This window comes from Theobroma cacao, chromosome 9, assembly GCF_000208745.1.
Source record: "Theobroma cacao cultivar B97-61/B2 chromosome 9, Criollo_cocoa_genome_V2, whole genome shotgun sequence".
NCBI classification, from domain to species: Eukaryota; Viridiplantae; Streptophyta; class Magnoliopsida; order Malvales; family Malvaceae; genus Theobroma; species Theobroma cacao.
The window spans coordinates 11,157,903-11,172,994 of record NC_030858.1 but is presented as its reverse complement, the minus strand read 5'-3'; the positions used below and the strand labels follow the sequence as shown (position 1 = coordinate 11,172,994).

Sequence of the window (15,092 nt, the reverse complement as noted above, 5' to 3'; positions counted from 1 at the left end):
CTAAGTTTGAGCCATTTAGAGAAGCCTAAAGGTGGCCCTCACTAGCTGTTCACATTTGATAAGGTTCAATGTCACCTTCATTAAAATGGCACACTTTTACTAAGGGTCAATGTCACCTCCACTAAAATGGCATAAATAGTTAACATTTGTTGTAATCCCTTTTTATCTTAGTTCTCTATCCTTCATTTCCCTATAATTCATCCCAAATTTTATCCACCAAATGTCAACAATATCATTAAAAAAGTTAAAACTTCCTGTCATCACTTGTACCTTAACTTTCATTGTATCTTTTATGTTAGATGTTAGACGTTAGATTTATATGCTCCCATTTTAATTGTTTGGTAAATATATCAAGTCCATTTTGAAACAAAATATGGTTGTGCACCTTTTTAATTATGGGCTTCCAGTTAGTATTCTGTTTGGGCCTTTACCAATCTCTTCCCAAGAAAATGATGAGGGCCCCTGTGTTGAACTTAATTTACTTGTTTACCCCCCAAACATAGCCATTCTGCCGACAAATTTCCAACCACTAATTTAAGCTTACACAAGTTACACCCGTTATCTTAATCCATTCTCATCCTCCTTCCCCTTTTTTTTTTTGTTTTTGGGAAACTTTATGATCCCTTTGTCAAAATTGCATAGAAAAGCAAACAACAAAAACAAAGAATCTTATCTGGCTCAACAAGGAAAAAGTCCCAAGTGAGATGAGGCTGAAAAACTTCCTTTTGTGCGTAACGTCGTCAATAATATTTCTGCAATCTATAAATCCTTCAGTTGAATGGCCTGACCCAACACCATGGCCTGAACAATTCCACGCACTTCTTTGCATGACTCTGTACTCCGGGGGTCACCAAATCACTGACCTCTGGTATGACTGGCCAAAAGGCCGCAATGTTAACCTGCAGCAGAAGCAGCTTGGGGTGTTTATGTACGATATAGAGTGGAACAATGGCACTTCGTTTTACTACACTCTAGGCACGAATGGCACATGCGAGACCGTTGATTTTGGGGTTGGAATTCCCAGGCCTGATTTTCTTGATGGAGCTAATTATTTGGGGACTGAAGTCAAGGATGGGTTCCTTTGTAATGTGTGGGAGAAAGTGGATTTTATCTGGTACTATGAAGATGTTGCTACTAAGAGGCCAGTTCGATGGGATTTCTATGATGGTACGAGATTCTTATTTCTTTCTTATATGAGATCAGTTTCAATTTTGAAAAGTGATTAGGTGCAATTCTCTTTTCATTTAATTTTTTTTGGGAAAATTTTTTTTATAAATACTTACATGCACTTTGTTATGACAATGCAAACGTTGGTTGTATAAGCATTCAGGGATTTTACTTTCTTATTTTTCATGGCCAGAGAGATTTTCCTTGATAAAGAAGAAAATTTTAAGACAGTTTTCTCTTTCTACATATAATTAAATCGGGCAGCCCAACTAGCCAAACCAAATTTATGAATACATAAATGTTAATAATAAAATTTCATTCGGTCCAGATAAAAAAATTATATATATTTATTACAAATAATTCATTTGATTCGGTTTTGTAAAATTTTTGACTTCACCGCTGAAACTAGAAATCATAGATTAAATAATTGCAGGTTTGCGGCACAGCTCTTAACGTATATGCATGTTTCTTTTACAGTTATGCAATATATGTGTGTGTATATATATATAAATATATATAGACTCAGTAGCAGGAAAATTTTTCAGGAATAATAACGCACGTGATGACATTTGAAGTTGGTGCAACTCTGCCAGATTCAACCGTCCAAGCACCTGATTATTGTTTCACTGCCCAAAAAGATGTCTGAACTACAAAAGTATAGATTATATATAGATTGAGATATTCTATCAGCTGCTGGAAAGAGGAAAGTTCATGCCTATGCTCCATTGGTGATGAATCTGCTTGTATGGTGTTTAAAGGAACTGTAAGGCACTGTGATAAGCTTTTCTTAGATCCAAAATACAAACCGGCATAGATTGAAAGGCTAGAATATTATAATTGTAAAATGGAGTTGCCAATTGTTTGAGAGTAAAATCTTAGTCAAATTATTAAGTTTTATTGTATAAGTGGTGTCTTTTATTTTCTTTTGGTTCCTTCATCGAAAGATTGCAGTCTTTTTTTTTAATTCATTTCCTCAAAAACAAATGTAAAATCAGTTAGCATAAACTTTATTATGAGAAACTTGACCCTTAGAAACATTTATTCTTTGCAAGCCTGCAACGTTATTCTAAGCATAAATTAATCAGAAGAAAGAGAGGGCGCATTAACTTTGCTCAAAGCTGCTTCAGGGACAAAAGATGACCCTGTAGTTGGTTCCACCAGGACAGGCGTGAAGGTGCTTCATCCTTGGGGTAGCTACAACGTCAAGGCATCTCTGCTTGTAAAACCCGGAGTATTCTGTTGGCCTACAAGTCCCTGAGTTTCAACAATATCGGTCGGCCTTCAAAACCGTGCATGGATTGCACCCACCTGGGTCTCTAAGCAGGTTTGGGCACTGCCCATTGATATCAGTACTGCATCTGATTCCACGGCACCCCCCAGATATTGGGCTATAGTCCATAGGAACATTGAACCCATCAACAAGCCAGATGTCGAAAAAGTCCAGGCTGTTGAACTGATTTAAAGCATATTCAGCGAGCGTGTTTGGGGGTGAACAACAAGCCTGGCATTGTAGGAGCCCATTGCAATAACCTGTTTCTCACCGGCTACGACCTGATGAGTCGAAGGTACACTTGGTTCAAGCCCATATTCGAGCTTGTGCTGTTCCGGGCCTCACGTTTATCGTCCATGCTTGGCTTCGGTTGACTTGGCGACCTCCACCACGAACTGCTGCTGCCCATACTGTGAAGGGCACTGATTTCGGATCTCAAAAGTGGCAGCCTGAGTCGAGGTGAAGAAGAAGGTGATTAGAAAGAAAAGCAGCATGAGAGGTATTTAAAAGAGCCCATGATGCAAAAGCTGAAAGAGTGGCTCTCGTTAATGTCCTTTCCAAGGTTGGCATATATATGGCTTTAAAAGGGAGGGTAATTAGCGGATATGAATCAAGGTTGCCAAAATCGTGGTACGTGATTAGTCATTGGTATCCTATACTCGTATGTAATTAGGTTTAAAATTAAGCCCTATACACTCTAATTGGTAGCTAGGCTTAACCGAACATTTAATTGAGCTCATGGTACAAGTAATTGAGAATGTTCATGCATTTGTAACTTTTCCAACATAAACCTAATATCTTTTGCATTTTAAATCCCACTCAATGTATAACATTCATTACGAAGGATCAATGGAGATAATCTTTTGTAATAACATAAAATTTCAACAAACAAAAGTTACTTTCCCGCAATTAGTTGCATAAACCGTGGACTTTTAGACAAAATTTGCAATAGTTATTCACGGATAAGAGGATAAAACCTTGTTGGAAAATGGAAATTTAAGAGGGTGATGCAATTGGGCTCGACTTCAATATTTGTGAAATTCAAGAAACGTTGCTTCACACCTCATTCGCATGATACATATTCCTTTCTCCTTTTCTTTTCAGATTAATATATGCAAAATGCAACATTAATTGTTATAAATTTTGTTCACAATCAATTTGAAAGTATTAGGTTTAAATTATGAGTTAAAGTAGAGAATTACTTCAATTATGTAATTTAATATAAATTTATATTTGATATATCATCAATGTATAGTATTTATATGTTATTATTTAAGTCCATAGAGCCATCTCATAATTGTGTATATATAGATTAAAATTCAAAAGTTTATTAAAATAATATAGATATTATTACAAATTAACTTTTATGTAATGTAACAATTAGATGCCAAGGACAAAAAGAAAGTGAAAAATGGTATCCTATTAAATGGCTATCCATACATGGCAGTATCTTAATTTCCAATGGGAAAGGATGGGTGGAAAATTCTGATTCACCATGTGTTCATTTACATACAGTAGACTTGCACTCATAAATTAGTATAATCTCAATCCAATTCCACACATGCGACTCAGAATCAGAATTGAAAAAAACATGATATTTTTGAAGAGTGAAAAGAGGATAAATTAAAACACATATGTGAAAATGTCAATGAGGAACCAAAGAAAATAGTTGCATTCTCGGCTAGCATGAGCAATGTCCAGATTCCAGAGCTACTCATTGCTTGACCTGAAATTCATCATGACCAGTCCTGAGAAAACCCTGAACATCCATCCATCTTTATCCTAATGTTAGGAGTAAATGGTTAACTCTGCATGGTCGAGCTTCGTAAAAACCATCAGATGATACACTAAAGATCGTTTTTTGGTTGTGACCAATCATTAAGCACGTAGTTCATATGTTGTTTATATTTCTTTTTCTCCTTAATTATTGCATACCATCGATCTAGCAGACCAATGGAGGAGAAACAAATCCAATCTAAAAGATTGAATAGCGTCAACATTTTTATCATTTAAGCACTATAATTAAATATTTTGTAGGTTTTGCATATGCTTATGCGGCCGTTATTTTTCCCTCCCAAAATCAACCGCCCCAGGCTAGACGTCATCGCGTCAGCAATTTGCGAAATCCTACGACTTCCTAAGGAACCACGTGGCCCAATCATGTATTGGCTGCGGCTGTTCCATCACCGCACAGAATTCCACCCATTGTTTCGTTGCTTTTCTTTCTTCTCTCTATTTTGTCTCCATTTCGATTCGATTCCATTCCCAGGAATATATTAGAAAAACACCAGCAACAAAAAAAAAACCGGGGATAGTTTCAGCCTTTGCAATTCTCTCCCCTCTACTTGTCGAATTCTCATTTCAGCCCCTCACGAAATCCCAACTCCTCTTGCAAACAGGCTCTCTCCTTTTGTGCAGGGAGGAAAATCGAAGGGGTGCTGCTTCGCAGATCTGATCCAAATTCATGCACTGAGAGAGTAATTTTATTTGTATTTAACGAGATGGGTATACTTTTTACAAGAATGTTCTCTTCCCTCTTTGGAAACAAGGAGGCTCGGATCCTTGTTCTCGGCCTCGACAATGCTGGCAAAACCACCATTCTTTGTATAGTTTCTCATCCTTTTTATGTTTTTAAGTGACACCCATTTTAATATCAGGATTTATGAAATGGGTATTTTCTATTTTTTGATTATTTTGTGCTTTTCGTTTTGGGTTTTTTGGTTGCAGATCGGCTTCAGATGGGTGAAGTTGTCTCCACAATTCCAAGTTAGTCTTCCTTTTTCCATTTTCTCTGTTTCTTTATGTTTGAGAAAAGAAATTACTCAGCATTTGATATGCTGTTATGACTAAAAGTAGAGAAGTTAAGATTTGCACTGCAAATCAGAGGTTTCTTTTATATTTAAGAATTGCTTTTTGATTTGTTTTCTTCTGCATGGCGCAGCAATTGGATTTAATGTGGAAACAGTACAGTACAATAACATCAAATTTCAAGTTTGGGATTTAGGTATGCCTACCAGTACTTCCTGATCTAGATTTTTAACATGTATAGTAGAGTTGTTATAGCAATGTCCTGCCAATTTGATTATATTTTCATATCGATTTGATTGTTTAAGGTAGAATAAATGAGAAAATTTTGCATCAAATGTATATTCAAATTAACTAAAAAACACCCTAATTGTCAAAACTTATGGTGAAACAGTTACTATTCCAAGAATTTGAAGCTTCATAGTTTTTTATATCAAAGCTTTGACTGGAGATAATTAATACTTATGTTACCTTAACCTCAATAGCATAAAGTAGCTGGATCTGGCTTTCAATCCACAATTTACATGATTCTTTTGCCTTTTGTCAATATCTTTATGTATCTGTTCTAAGTTTCTCATCTGAGAAACCAGCATAGTAAGTAACAAGTTGAAGCATATTCAGAGAACTGACGACAATTTATAATCAGAGCATTACTTTGTTAAAGCTGGATGAAATAAAATTTACTTATTTGAGACATCTGTCTCAAAACTTAAGAGAAACCAGAACAAATAAAACTTTCCTTTGGCTGCCAATCCAAGCTTTATTTCTGCAAACCTACATTGAATAGGTTTTTCTTTTCTGATGCTAATTTGCCATTATTCAAAGCCATTGAACCTTGTTAAAATAAAATTATCTAGTCATGGAATTTTAATCCCTTAGCATTAAACTGAAATTGAATATCTTGTTCGGTAATTTTGCATTCTTTTATTATTTTTAGCCATTTAATTGTTCAGAACATAAGTGATGTCTGCCTTCTTGTCCTGATAACATCTTTATCATTTACTGATGCAGGTGGACAGACTAGTATTAGGTAACTTTTCTAAACATGCAACGTTTTTCTTTATTTCTTACATTATATTATTTGCATTTTGTGTACAAGCAGCTGTTTTTGTCACCCAACTTAGAAAAATAATGTTTTGATCACCAAGGTTTTTAAGTGTTAATGTTTTTGTTACTAAGCCATTAAAAGATAATAGACCTCTCCCTTATAATTCCACACCACAATCCACCCTAGCTACTCTGCCACATGATGAGGAAAAAATTTTAGTTCTTCTCTTTTAATTTTTTATTTATGCGTGGCAAAGCAGCTAACATGGAATGCCATGTGGAAGATTTGTTATCTTTTAACGACGAAGTGACCAAAATAATAACACCTTATAAATGTTGGTGACCTTAACATTATTTTTCAAAGTTGGGTGATCAAAACAGAAAGTCTGGAAAAGTTAAGTGATCAAAAAGGTAATTTAATCAAAATTAATGTGATGTATGGAAAAAAATAAGTGTTAGGGTTTACAAATAGAAAGAGGACAAAGTTGTGAGACATTCCAAAAGAAAATGGACATCCAGATTGGGACAAAGCTAGCAATGAATTTTATTGGTATTGTGGAGTGCTTCCCTTTATACTTATGCTGCCACTTGAAGCGAATGCAGGACATGCGTGGTTGGATATTTATAGATTTATTTTTCTGTTAAATTTAATTGAATCAATTATTGCTAAAAATATCTGGAATGAAGATCTTTAAAAAGCTGCAAGTTAGACTAAACTACCTTAATCACTCTGTGTGTCTATTCACGAGAGAGAGAGAGAGAGAGAATATAAAAGACTGCTTTTACCGTACAATCTGAACCTTGCTTTATGGCTATGGTTTATTAACATTTAAATGTTTTTATAAATGGCTTTGTGTTTTTCTTTCTTACTTTTACAGCAAACTAATTTTGAGTCTGTCATGGCATTTCAATATTGTGTTAATGGAATTATTCTCTTTATACCACTCTTGTAATTAGGAATTGTGATGTTATTGATTAGCATTATTCCAGGTTATTTTAATGTCTAAAATTTGTGAAATAAAATAATATTTTGCATCCTATGGTGTATTCGTGCCAGACAAAAAGATTGCTCATTCTATGTGATTTTTAGCATGTGACTTATGTTGTTTCTCTATATTCACTTAATCAAATAGTGCTCCCAGCAATAGACCACCAGCCTAGTTTCTTATTTCCTTTTGCACTACAGGCCATATTGGAGATGCTACTTTCCAAATACTCAGGCTATAATCTATGTTGTTGATTCAAGTGATACTGATAGGCTGGTGATTGCTAAAGAAGAATTTCATGCAATCTTGGAGGTAAACTCATTAAGATTTATTTCATCATATTGGCTGTGCTGTAGTAGCCTTTCTCTGTAAAACATCCTATGCTCTGGCTATGATCCATCTTAGAAATATTCCGTGCTGTGAAGATAACATTTAAATCATTGCCCTGTAAGGTTCGAGGTCCAATGTAGGAACTGTTGGATCTTAGAAGTTTGACAAAAAGAAAGAATGATGTATGAAAACTCTCTATTGTCTTTCTGCCCTCGCCTTTCTCTCCCCTGAATGTTATTTTACTTACAGAATTTACTTCAATTTTTAAATGGTAGTTCAGGTTGTTATAGACTTATAGCCTTGCTGTATTACTTTTGCCTTTTCTGTATTTAATTTAGTTATGTCAATGCAGATTCAAAGGACTTCTTAATCTTTTTCTCATCTCCCATGAAAGGAAATAAAGCCAACCTCTTTGAATAGTTTACATTGTTCTATTTATTTGTCAATGCTTGTTTATATATTTTATCTTGCTTCTTCTTGAATAGTTTCAAGTCTGAGTCTTTTTCAGGAGGAGGAGCTAAAAGGAGCAGTAGTTCTTATTTTTGCGAACAAGCAGGTTGGTGCCATTCTTTTTCTTGGGGCTACTGTAGAACTAATATTTTGCTTTTCTTATGTGTGACATTGAGAGAAAGCTGATTATGTGCATGGTATTAGAAGCCCTTATTGAATGTGCCTATGCAAAAGGAAGTGATATGCAGTTTCTTATGCTTCATTGGGAGCATAAATTTGAGACTGAATTTGGATTTTGTTTGCTATACTCATTCTGAGGATGATTGTACGCATTATGTTTAAAGTAGTTATGAATATCATTGTTCTATGAATTCTATTGCTCAAATTAATAGTACTAAATTTGTAATCCAAATCCTTTATTTCAAATTTAAGTTGCCAAGTACAATGTTAAAAATATTTAGCCAAAAAAAGAGGAATGACTGTTTGATTCAGTGATCAAAGATTGTAAGCCACTCTGACTATTTTTTATTTATGATTTTTTCTTGTAATTATTTATGTCATGTTTTTGGTTTATACAGGATCTTCCAGGTGCACTTGATGATGCTGCAGTGACTGAGGCTTTGGAGTTACACAAGATAAAAAACCGCCAATGGGCTATCTTTAAAACTTCAGCAATAAAAGGGGAAGGTCTTTTTGAAGGCTTGGACTGGTAAGATTTGTGTCACTTCTAATTCATGTTATACTTGAATTTTCTTGGCAAAATTGCCCCTCGAATCCATAAAATTCAGCAATTACAAATTGCTCACTTTGCAGCCTATGCTATGATGATTTTTTTTTTCATGAATTTATTAACAACTTCAAACTTCAGTATGTCCATGTTCTGTGCATGTTTTCAATAATAGAAAGAAGTTTCGAGTAAATCTATCCACTGCTTGAACAATTATCTTTTTAAAACACTAATTGAGTTTTGAGTCATTGTTTATGCACATTGATTAGTTCATGAACACTACCATGCCATCAAGAAGGTAATAAGGCCTGTAAATAGCTACTTGCTCTTGTGATGGTCTGTTTCATTATGTTCACCTTTAGGAGATATGTTTTGGCCTCTGAGGATTGATGACTTAATGAAATCCACTGAACTAGTTAGCACAAGTAGCAATATCAATAGAAACAAAACTGAAGCTTTTTCAATTTCTCTCTTTGAATGTAAATAATTGTTTTTAAGTCGTAAAGGAATTCATTTGTCATCATTGTAGGTTGAGTAATACACTTAAATCTGGAAGTGGCTAACTCTTGGTGTGAAGAAACAAAGCTTGCTGCTATGTGATCAGGCCAGAGGGAGGAATGGGGAACGGTGTTTGCTTGGTATGATCCGATGGAACTTTGAGTCGTGGGCATTGTTGTCAATTGACCTTCCTGAATTTTCTGCTTTGATTTTTTGGGTAAACCTCTGGTATACATGTAAAATTTTTGTTAGCGGTAATCATTTTAGTCTTAATTTTCTTACATTTTGTACCTTCCCCTTCCCCACTTCAGAACTTTCCGAGTCGGACATGCGGCATGGACCTGTTAATGCTTATTTGTTGGCTTAAATATAAAAGAAGTCCCTGAACTTAATTAAATCTAACACTTGAGTTTCCACTTTTTTATCACAATCAATTGAGTTCTCGGGCAATTATTTTCACGTAATTAAATCTCTATGTGGATGAAAATAGTAGCCTTTGTTAGCTAAATGGCAGCGTGTTCTGTTTTTTTTGCCACGTGACAATGTTGACGTGGGCAATTACCCACATGGAAATTGATGTGCTCTACTTTTGTTTCTCTCCGTTGCTTTTTTATCACATGACAATCAATTTAACGTGACATTTTTGTCTTAATTTGTAAAAGGAGTTGGCGTGCAGGCTTTTCATTGGCACAAGGTTTTAATAGAAAATGAGTTGTTCATGTTTTTCATTGACATAAGGGTTTAATTGAATGTAAATAATTGTATGAGAATTTAATTGATTGTAATAAAAAGCTAAAAAGTCAAAATGATTGATTTAATTAAATTGATGATTCTCTTTGTATCTAAACTCTAATTTTTCTTTTGTTTATCATTTTTGGATTTTATTAGGTCATTAATTAAACTCTCAACTATCTTAAAAAAAAAATTAAATTGTCAACTATGCATTTTGGCAATTTGACAAGTAGAATTAGATTTGGGTTGGGTTGGGTTGAATTTTCTAAATCTTAATAGTTTCCGGTTCATTGTGCACTTTCTCTTTTAGAATTCAACAAAATATTTAGCTGCACAACAGCTAAAAAGATTTGGAAAGAACTTAAAGTCATTCATGAGGGACATCATAGATAAAGAAGTTTAAAATTACCTTACCCATAATTATGAAATGTTAAAAATGGAACAAGTTAAAAATGTCACTACCATGTTTGATAGGTTTACCAATATTATAAACAAACACAATCAACTTGGTAAAACCATTCTTGAACATGAGTTAGTAAAATGATTACTTAGATGTCTTCCCAAGAGCTAGAAACCTAAAGTCACAGCTATTTGAGAGGTCAAAGATCTCAATGTGATCATACTTGATGACATTTGTGACTCACTCTTTACACATGAACTTGAAGTGAAAGAAGAAGAAAAGGAGGAAAAGAAAGAAGCCAAAGAGAAGAAGAAAAATTTGGCACTCAAGATTAGTTTACTTGAGGAATTAGAAGAGCTATCAAGTGAAGATGATGAAGAGCAAGCCATAATGGCCAAATGATTTAGAAAGCTAATGGGACAAAAAGACAGAAAGTTTGGAAGAAAAAATTACAAGACAGATCAAGATCCCTCTTAGAAAAACAAGAACAAAGGTGATTTCAGTAGGAAAGATGAGATGGTGTGTTTTGAATGCAAAAAACTAGGACATTTTAGATAAGAATGACCATTACTCAAAGAGGAAACCTCAAAGAAAATGAAAAAACCAAAAAAAGCAATGGTGGCAACAACATGGTCTAATAGTGATTCATCAAGTTCAGAAGAGGAAAAAAAATTGGAAGAAGAGCCAATTTCTGCTTGATGGAAAATGAAAAAGAAATTGAGGTAACTTCTAATTCATGTGATATTTCCTATAATGATTTGCAAGATTAATATGATTGTCTATATGCTGAATTTGAAAAATTTGCTTTAAAAAATAAGACTATGAAGAAAAAGGCTATTGCAATGAATGATGAATTAGAAAAAATCAAGCATGAGTGCAACTATGTTTTTTATCAAAGGAACATGCTTCAAATTGAACTAGAACAATCCAAAACTGATTTTGAATTCTTGAAACTTGAATTGGAAAGCAAAATATTAGAATTACAAAGAGTTGTCGATGAAAATGCTGCACTTAAAGTCGATAAAGAAGAAAGACTAAAATTGAAATCAAAAGATGAAGAAGAGTTTAAAAGAAAAACAGGCCTTAGAAGGAAAATTAATGCTATCTTATGTCACTATTATGTGTGTAGTAAGAAAGGTTGTTTGTCCTATGAATGTTTCCATTCTAATAGAATCTTTCCTAGAACCAAGTTGGTTTAGGTTCCAAAAAGATCCCATGTGATTGCTAACCCCCAAGGACCCATCAAAGTATGGGTACCTTCAAAGAAAAATTGAAAATCTGTTTTGTAGGTTGAATAAGGACAAAAGGATCAATGCTTTGAAGCTCAACTAAAGAAAAGACAGCCTTGGTACTTGGATAATGGTTGCTCGAGACACATGACCAGTAATGAAAACTTATTTGCTCAGCTTGATAGGAAGAAATGTGGTAGTGTTTCCTTTGGTGATGACTCCAAGGGTATTATCCAAGGAATTAGAACCATTGGTAACATATCTCAAACACAAATCAAACATGTCTTATTTGTTAAAGGTTTAAAACATAATTTGCTAAGCATTAGTCAGTTTTGTGATAGAGGTTTTAGAGTATGCTTTGATTTTCATGCATGTCAAGTAATTGATGTTAACACTAACGAAGTAGCATTCATTGGCAGAAGAATTAAAAATATATTTGTCATTTTCCTTGATGAAATTAAGACTAGTGAATCATGCTTTATTGCCTATGATGTTTGTGATAGTTGGTTATGGCATAGAAGGTTAGGACATGTTAATATGCAGACAATTTCAAAACTTTGAAGAAAAGACCTGATCATTGGACTTCCAAAGATTTCATTTGAAAATGACAAGGTTTGTGATGCATGTTAATTTACGAAACAAGTTAGAAGTTCCTTTAAATCCAAGAAAGTCATAACAACTTCTAAGCCACTTGAACTATTACATGTGAACTTGTTTGGACCAATCACTATTGCTATTCTAAGGGGCAAGTCATATGGCTTTGTTATTGTAGATTATTATTCTAGATATACATGGGTATACTTTCTTGCTCATAAAGACGATGCATTGTCAATTTTTATTAAACATTGTAAAAGAGTTCAAAATGAAAAAGACCTCACCATTAATAGTGTTAGGAGTGATCATGGTGGTTAATTTGAAAATGATACTTTTGAAATTTTTTGCAATGAAAATGGTTTTGATCATAATTTTTCTGCTTCTAGAACTCCACAACACAATCGAGTTGTTGAAAAAAAATAGGACCTTGAGAGAAATGGTAATGACAATGCTTTGGGAAAACAACTTGCCAAAATACTTTTGGGCTAAAGCAGAGAATACTGTGACTTACATTTTGAACAAAGTTTCTATTACAGCCATGATTTCTAAAACCCCTTATGAGCTTTACAAAGGAAGAAAACCTAATACTTCTCATCTAAGGAGTTTTGGATGCAAATGCTTTGTTTTGAATAATGGAAAAAACACCTTGAGAAAATTTGATGCCAGGGGTGATGAGGCAATCTTCTTAGGCTATGTATTGAACTCTAAAGCATATAGAGTATTTAATAGAAAAAACTCTAGTTATAGAAGAGTCAATCCATATTATTTTTTATGAGACTAATGCTGTACAAAGAAAGGTAGTGCTTGATGATGATGATGCAAATGTTATTGAGAAAAAAATGGAAAAAATTGAGTTTGGATAGTAAAGAAAATGATGAAGAGAACTCAAAAGAAAAGGATGATGATGAACCACCATTAGAAGACTTACAAAGAGCTGAGGAGCAACACAATGATTTTCCTAGAAGTTGGAGATTTGTAAGTAACCACCCTCAAGAACTCATCATTGGTGATCCCTCAAAAGGTGTTAAAACTAAAAGGGGATTAAGAGAAGCTTATGAGTATCTAGTGTTCATATCACTAGTGGAACCAAGGAACTTTGAGGAAGTTGAAAAGGAAAAGAGTTGGATGATTGTAATGCAAGAAGAATTGGGCTAATTTGAAAGGAACAAGGTTTGGAGCTTAGTTCTAAAACCGACCAACCATCCAATTGTTGGAACAAAATGGGTATTTAAAAACAAGATGGATGAGTTGGAAATGTGGTAAAAAATAAGGTAAGGTTAGTTGCTCAAGGTTACAACAAAGAAAAAGGTGTTGATTTTGATGAAAATTTTGCTCCAATAGCTAGACTAGAAGCTATTAGACTTTTACTTGCTTATGCATGCTTTATGAACTTTAAATTATTTCAAATGGATGTTAAAAGTGCATTTCTTAATGGCTTTATACAAGAAGAGGTATATGTTGAACAGCCTCCTAGCTTTGAAGTGTTTGATAAATTTGATCATGTATATAAATTGCATAAAGCTCTTTATGGATTAAAACAAGCTCCTAGAGCTTGGTATGAAAGACTCTCTGAGTTCTTAATTGAAAAAGGATATTCTAAGTGAAGTACAGATAATACTTTGTTTATTAAGAAAAGTGAGGCTGATTTGATTGTTGCTCAAATTTTTGTTGATGATATAGTTTTTGGTGCTATTGATGAAAAGTTGTGTGAGAATTTTGCTAAAGAAATGTAGGGAGAATTTGAAATAAGCATGATGGGAGAACTAAAGTTATTCCTTGGTCTACAAATCAAGCAATGTGAAGATGGAATATTCATCAACCAAGGGAAGTATATCAAATAAATGCTAAAAAAGTTTGGTGTGATGAATACGAAGTCCATTCTATGAGACCCTCCACAAAGCTTGACAAAGATGATAAAGGAAAAAGTGTGGACCAAAGCTCTACAGAGGTATGATTGGTTCACTTCTTTATCTTACTGCAAGTAAACCTGATATATTATTTAGTGTGTGCCTATGTGCAAGATTCCAATCATATCCCAATGAATCACATTTGACTACAGTGAAAAGGACTTTTAGATATCTCTTGGATACTCAAAGCTTAGGCTTATGGTATCCAAAAGGTTCATCTTTTAATCTTTTTGGTTATTTAGATGTTGATTTTGTTGGTACCAAAATTGATCAGAAAAGCATTAATGGTACTCGTCAATTTCTTGGAAACATGCTTGTGTCTTGGTCTTGCAAGAAACAAAATTCTATTGCTCTATCAATTGCTGAAGTTGAGTATATATCACTAGGTAGTTGCTGTACATAAATTTTATGGATTAGGCAACAACTAAATAGTTTTGGAATGGCTATGCATAGAGTTCCCATTTATTTTGACAATATGAGTGCCATAAATATCTCCAAAAACCTTGTTCAACACTCTATAATCAAGCACATTGAAATTAGACATCATTTCATTTGAGATCATGTGCTTAAGGGAGATATTGAGATAGATTTTGTAGACATCTTGCATCAACTAGCTGACATTTTCACAAAACTATTGAATGAAGAACAATTTTGTAGAATTAGGAGAGATTTAGGGATAATTAATGCTAGTGAAATCTGAATTATGCTGAAGTGATGATGTTTTTGATCATATATATATTGCATGATGATAGTGTCTATTGCTTGGTGTAATTGATTAGTGAATTTTTTTGGTTAGCTGAAAGACCCTACATGAAAGATAAGATTCATTTTCATCAATTAAGGATTTCCCTAACCAATTAAAATAGTTCTGTGTTATGGGAGTTAACCCGAGTCAGTAAGGTAATAATCAGTTAGCAACTCTTTTAACCGATTAATGCAAGTTTGGTAGT

The 15,092-nt window shown here is 33.9% G+C and overlaps 2 protein-coding genes and 1 pseudogene across 2 annotated transcripts; 2 read left to right on the top strand and 1 right to left on the bottom strand.

Moving 5' to 3' along the window:
• LOC18589192 (uncharacterized protein At4g14100) lies at window positions 566-2,062 on the top strand. The gene is made up of 2 exons (XM_007014054.2): window positions 566-1,167; window positions 1,713-2,062. The coding sequence occupies exons 1-2, from the start codon at window positions 705-707 to the stop codon at window positions 1,811-1,813; spliced, it is 564 nt and encodes a 187-aa protein (XP_007014116.2). The 5' UTR covers window positions 566-704; the 3' UTR covers window positions 1,814-2,062.
• Window positions 2,086-3,213, bottom strand: LOC18589191 (annotated as a pseudogene).
• Window positions 4,676-9,714, top strand: LOC18589190 (ADP-ribosylation factor 1). The gene is made up of 8 exons (XM_018128287.1): window positions 4,676-5,041; window positions 5,165-5,203; window positions 5,379-5,441; window positions 6,254-6,272; window positions 7,476-7,587; window positions 8,114-8,161; window positions 8,634-8,764; window positions 9,312-9,714. Exons 1-8 carry the CDS (start codon window positions 4,939-4,941, stop codon window positions 9,343-9,345), a joined length of 549 nt encoding a protein of 182 aa, XP_017983776.1. The 5' UTR covers window positions 4,676-4,938; the 3' UTR covers window positions 9,346-9,714.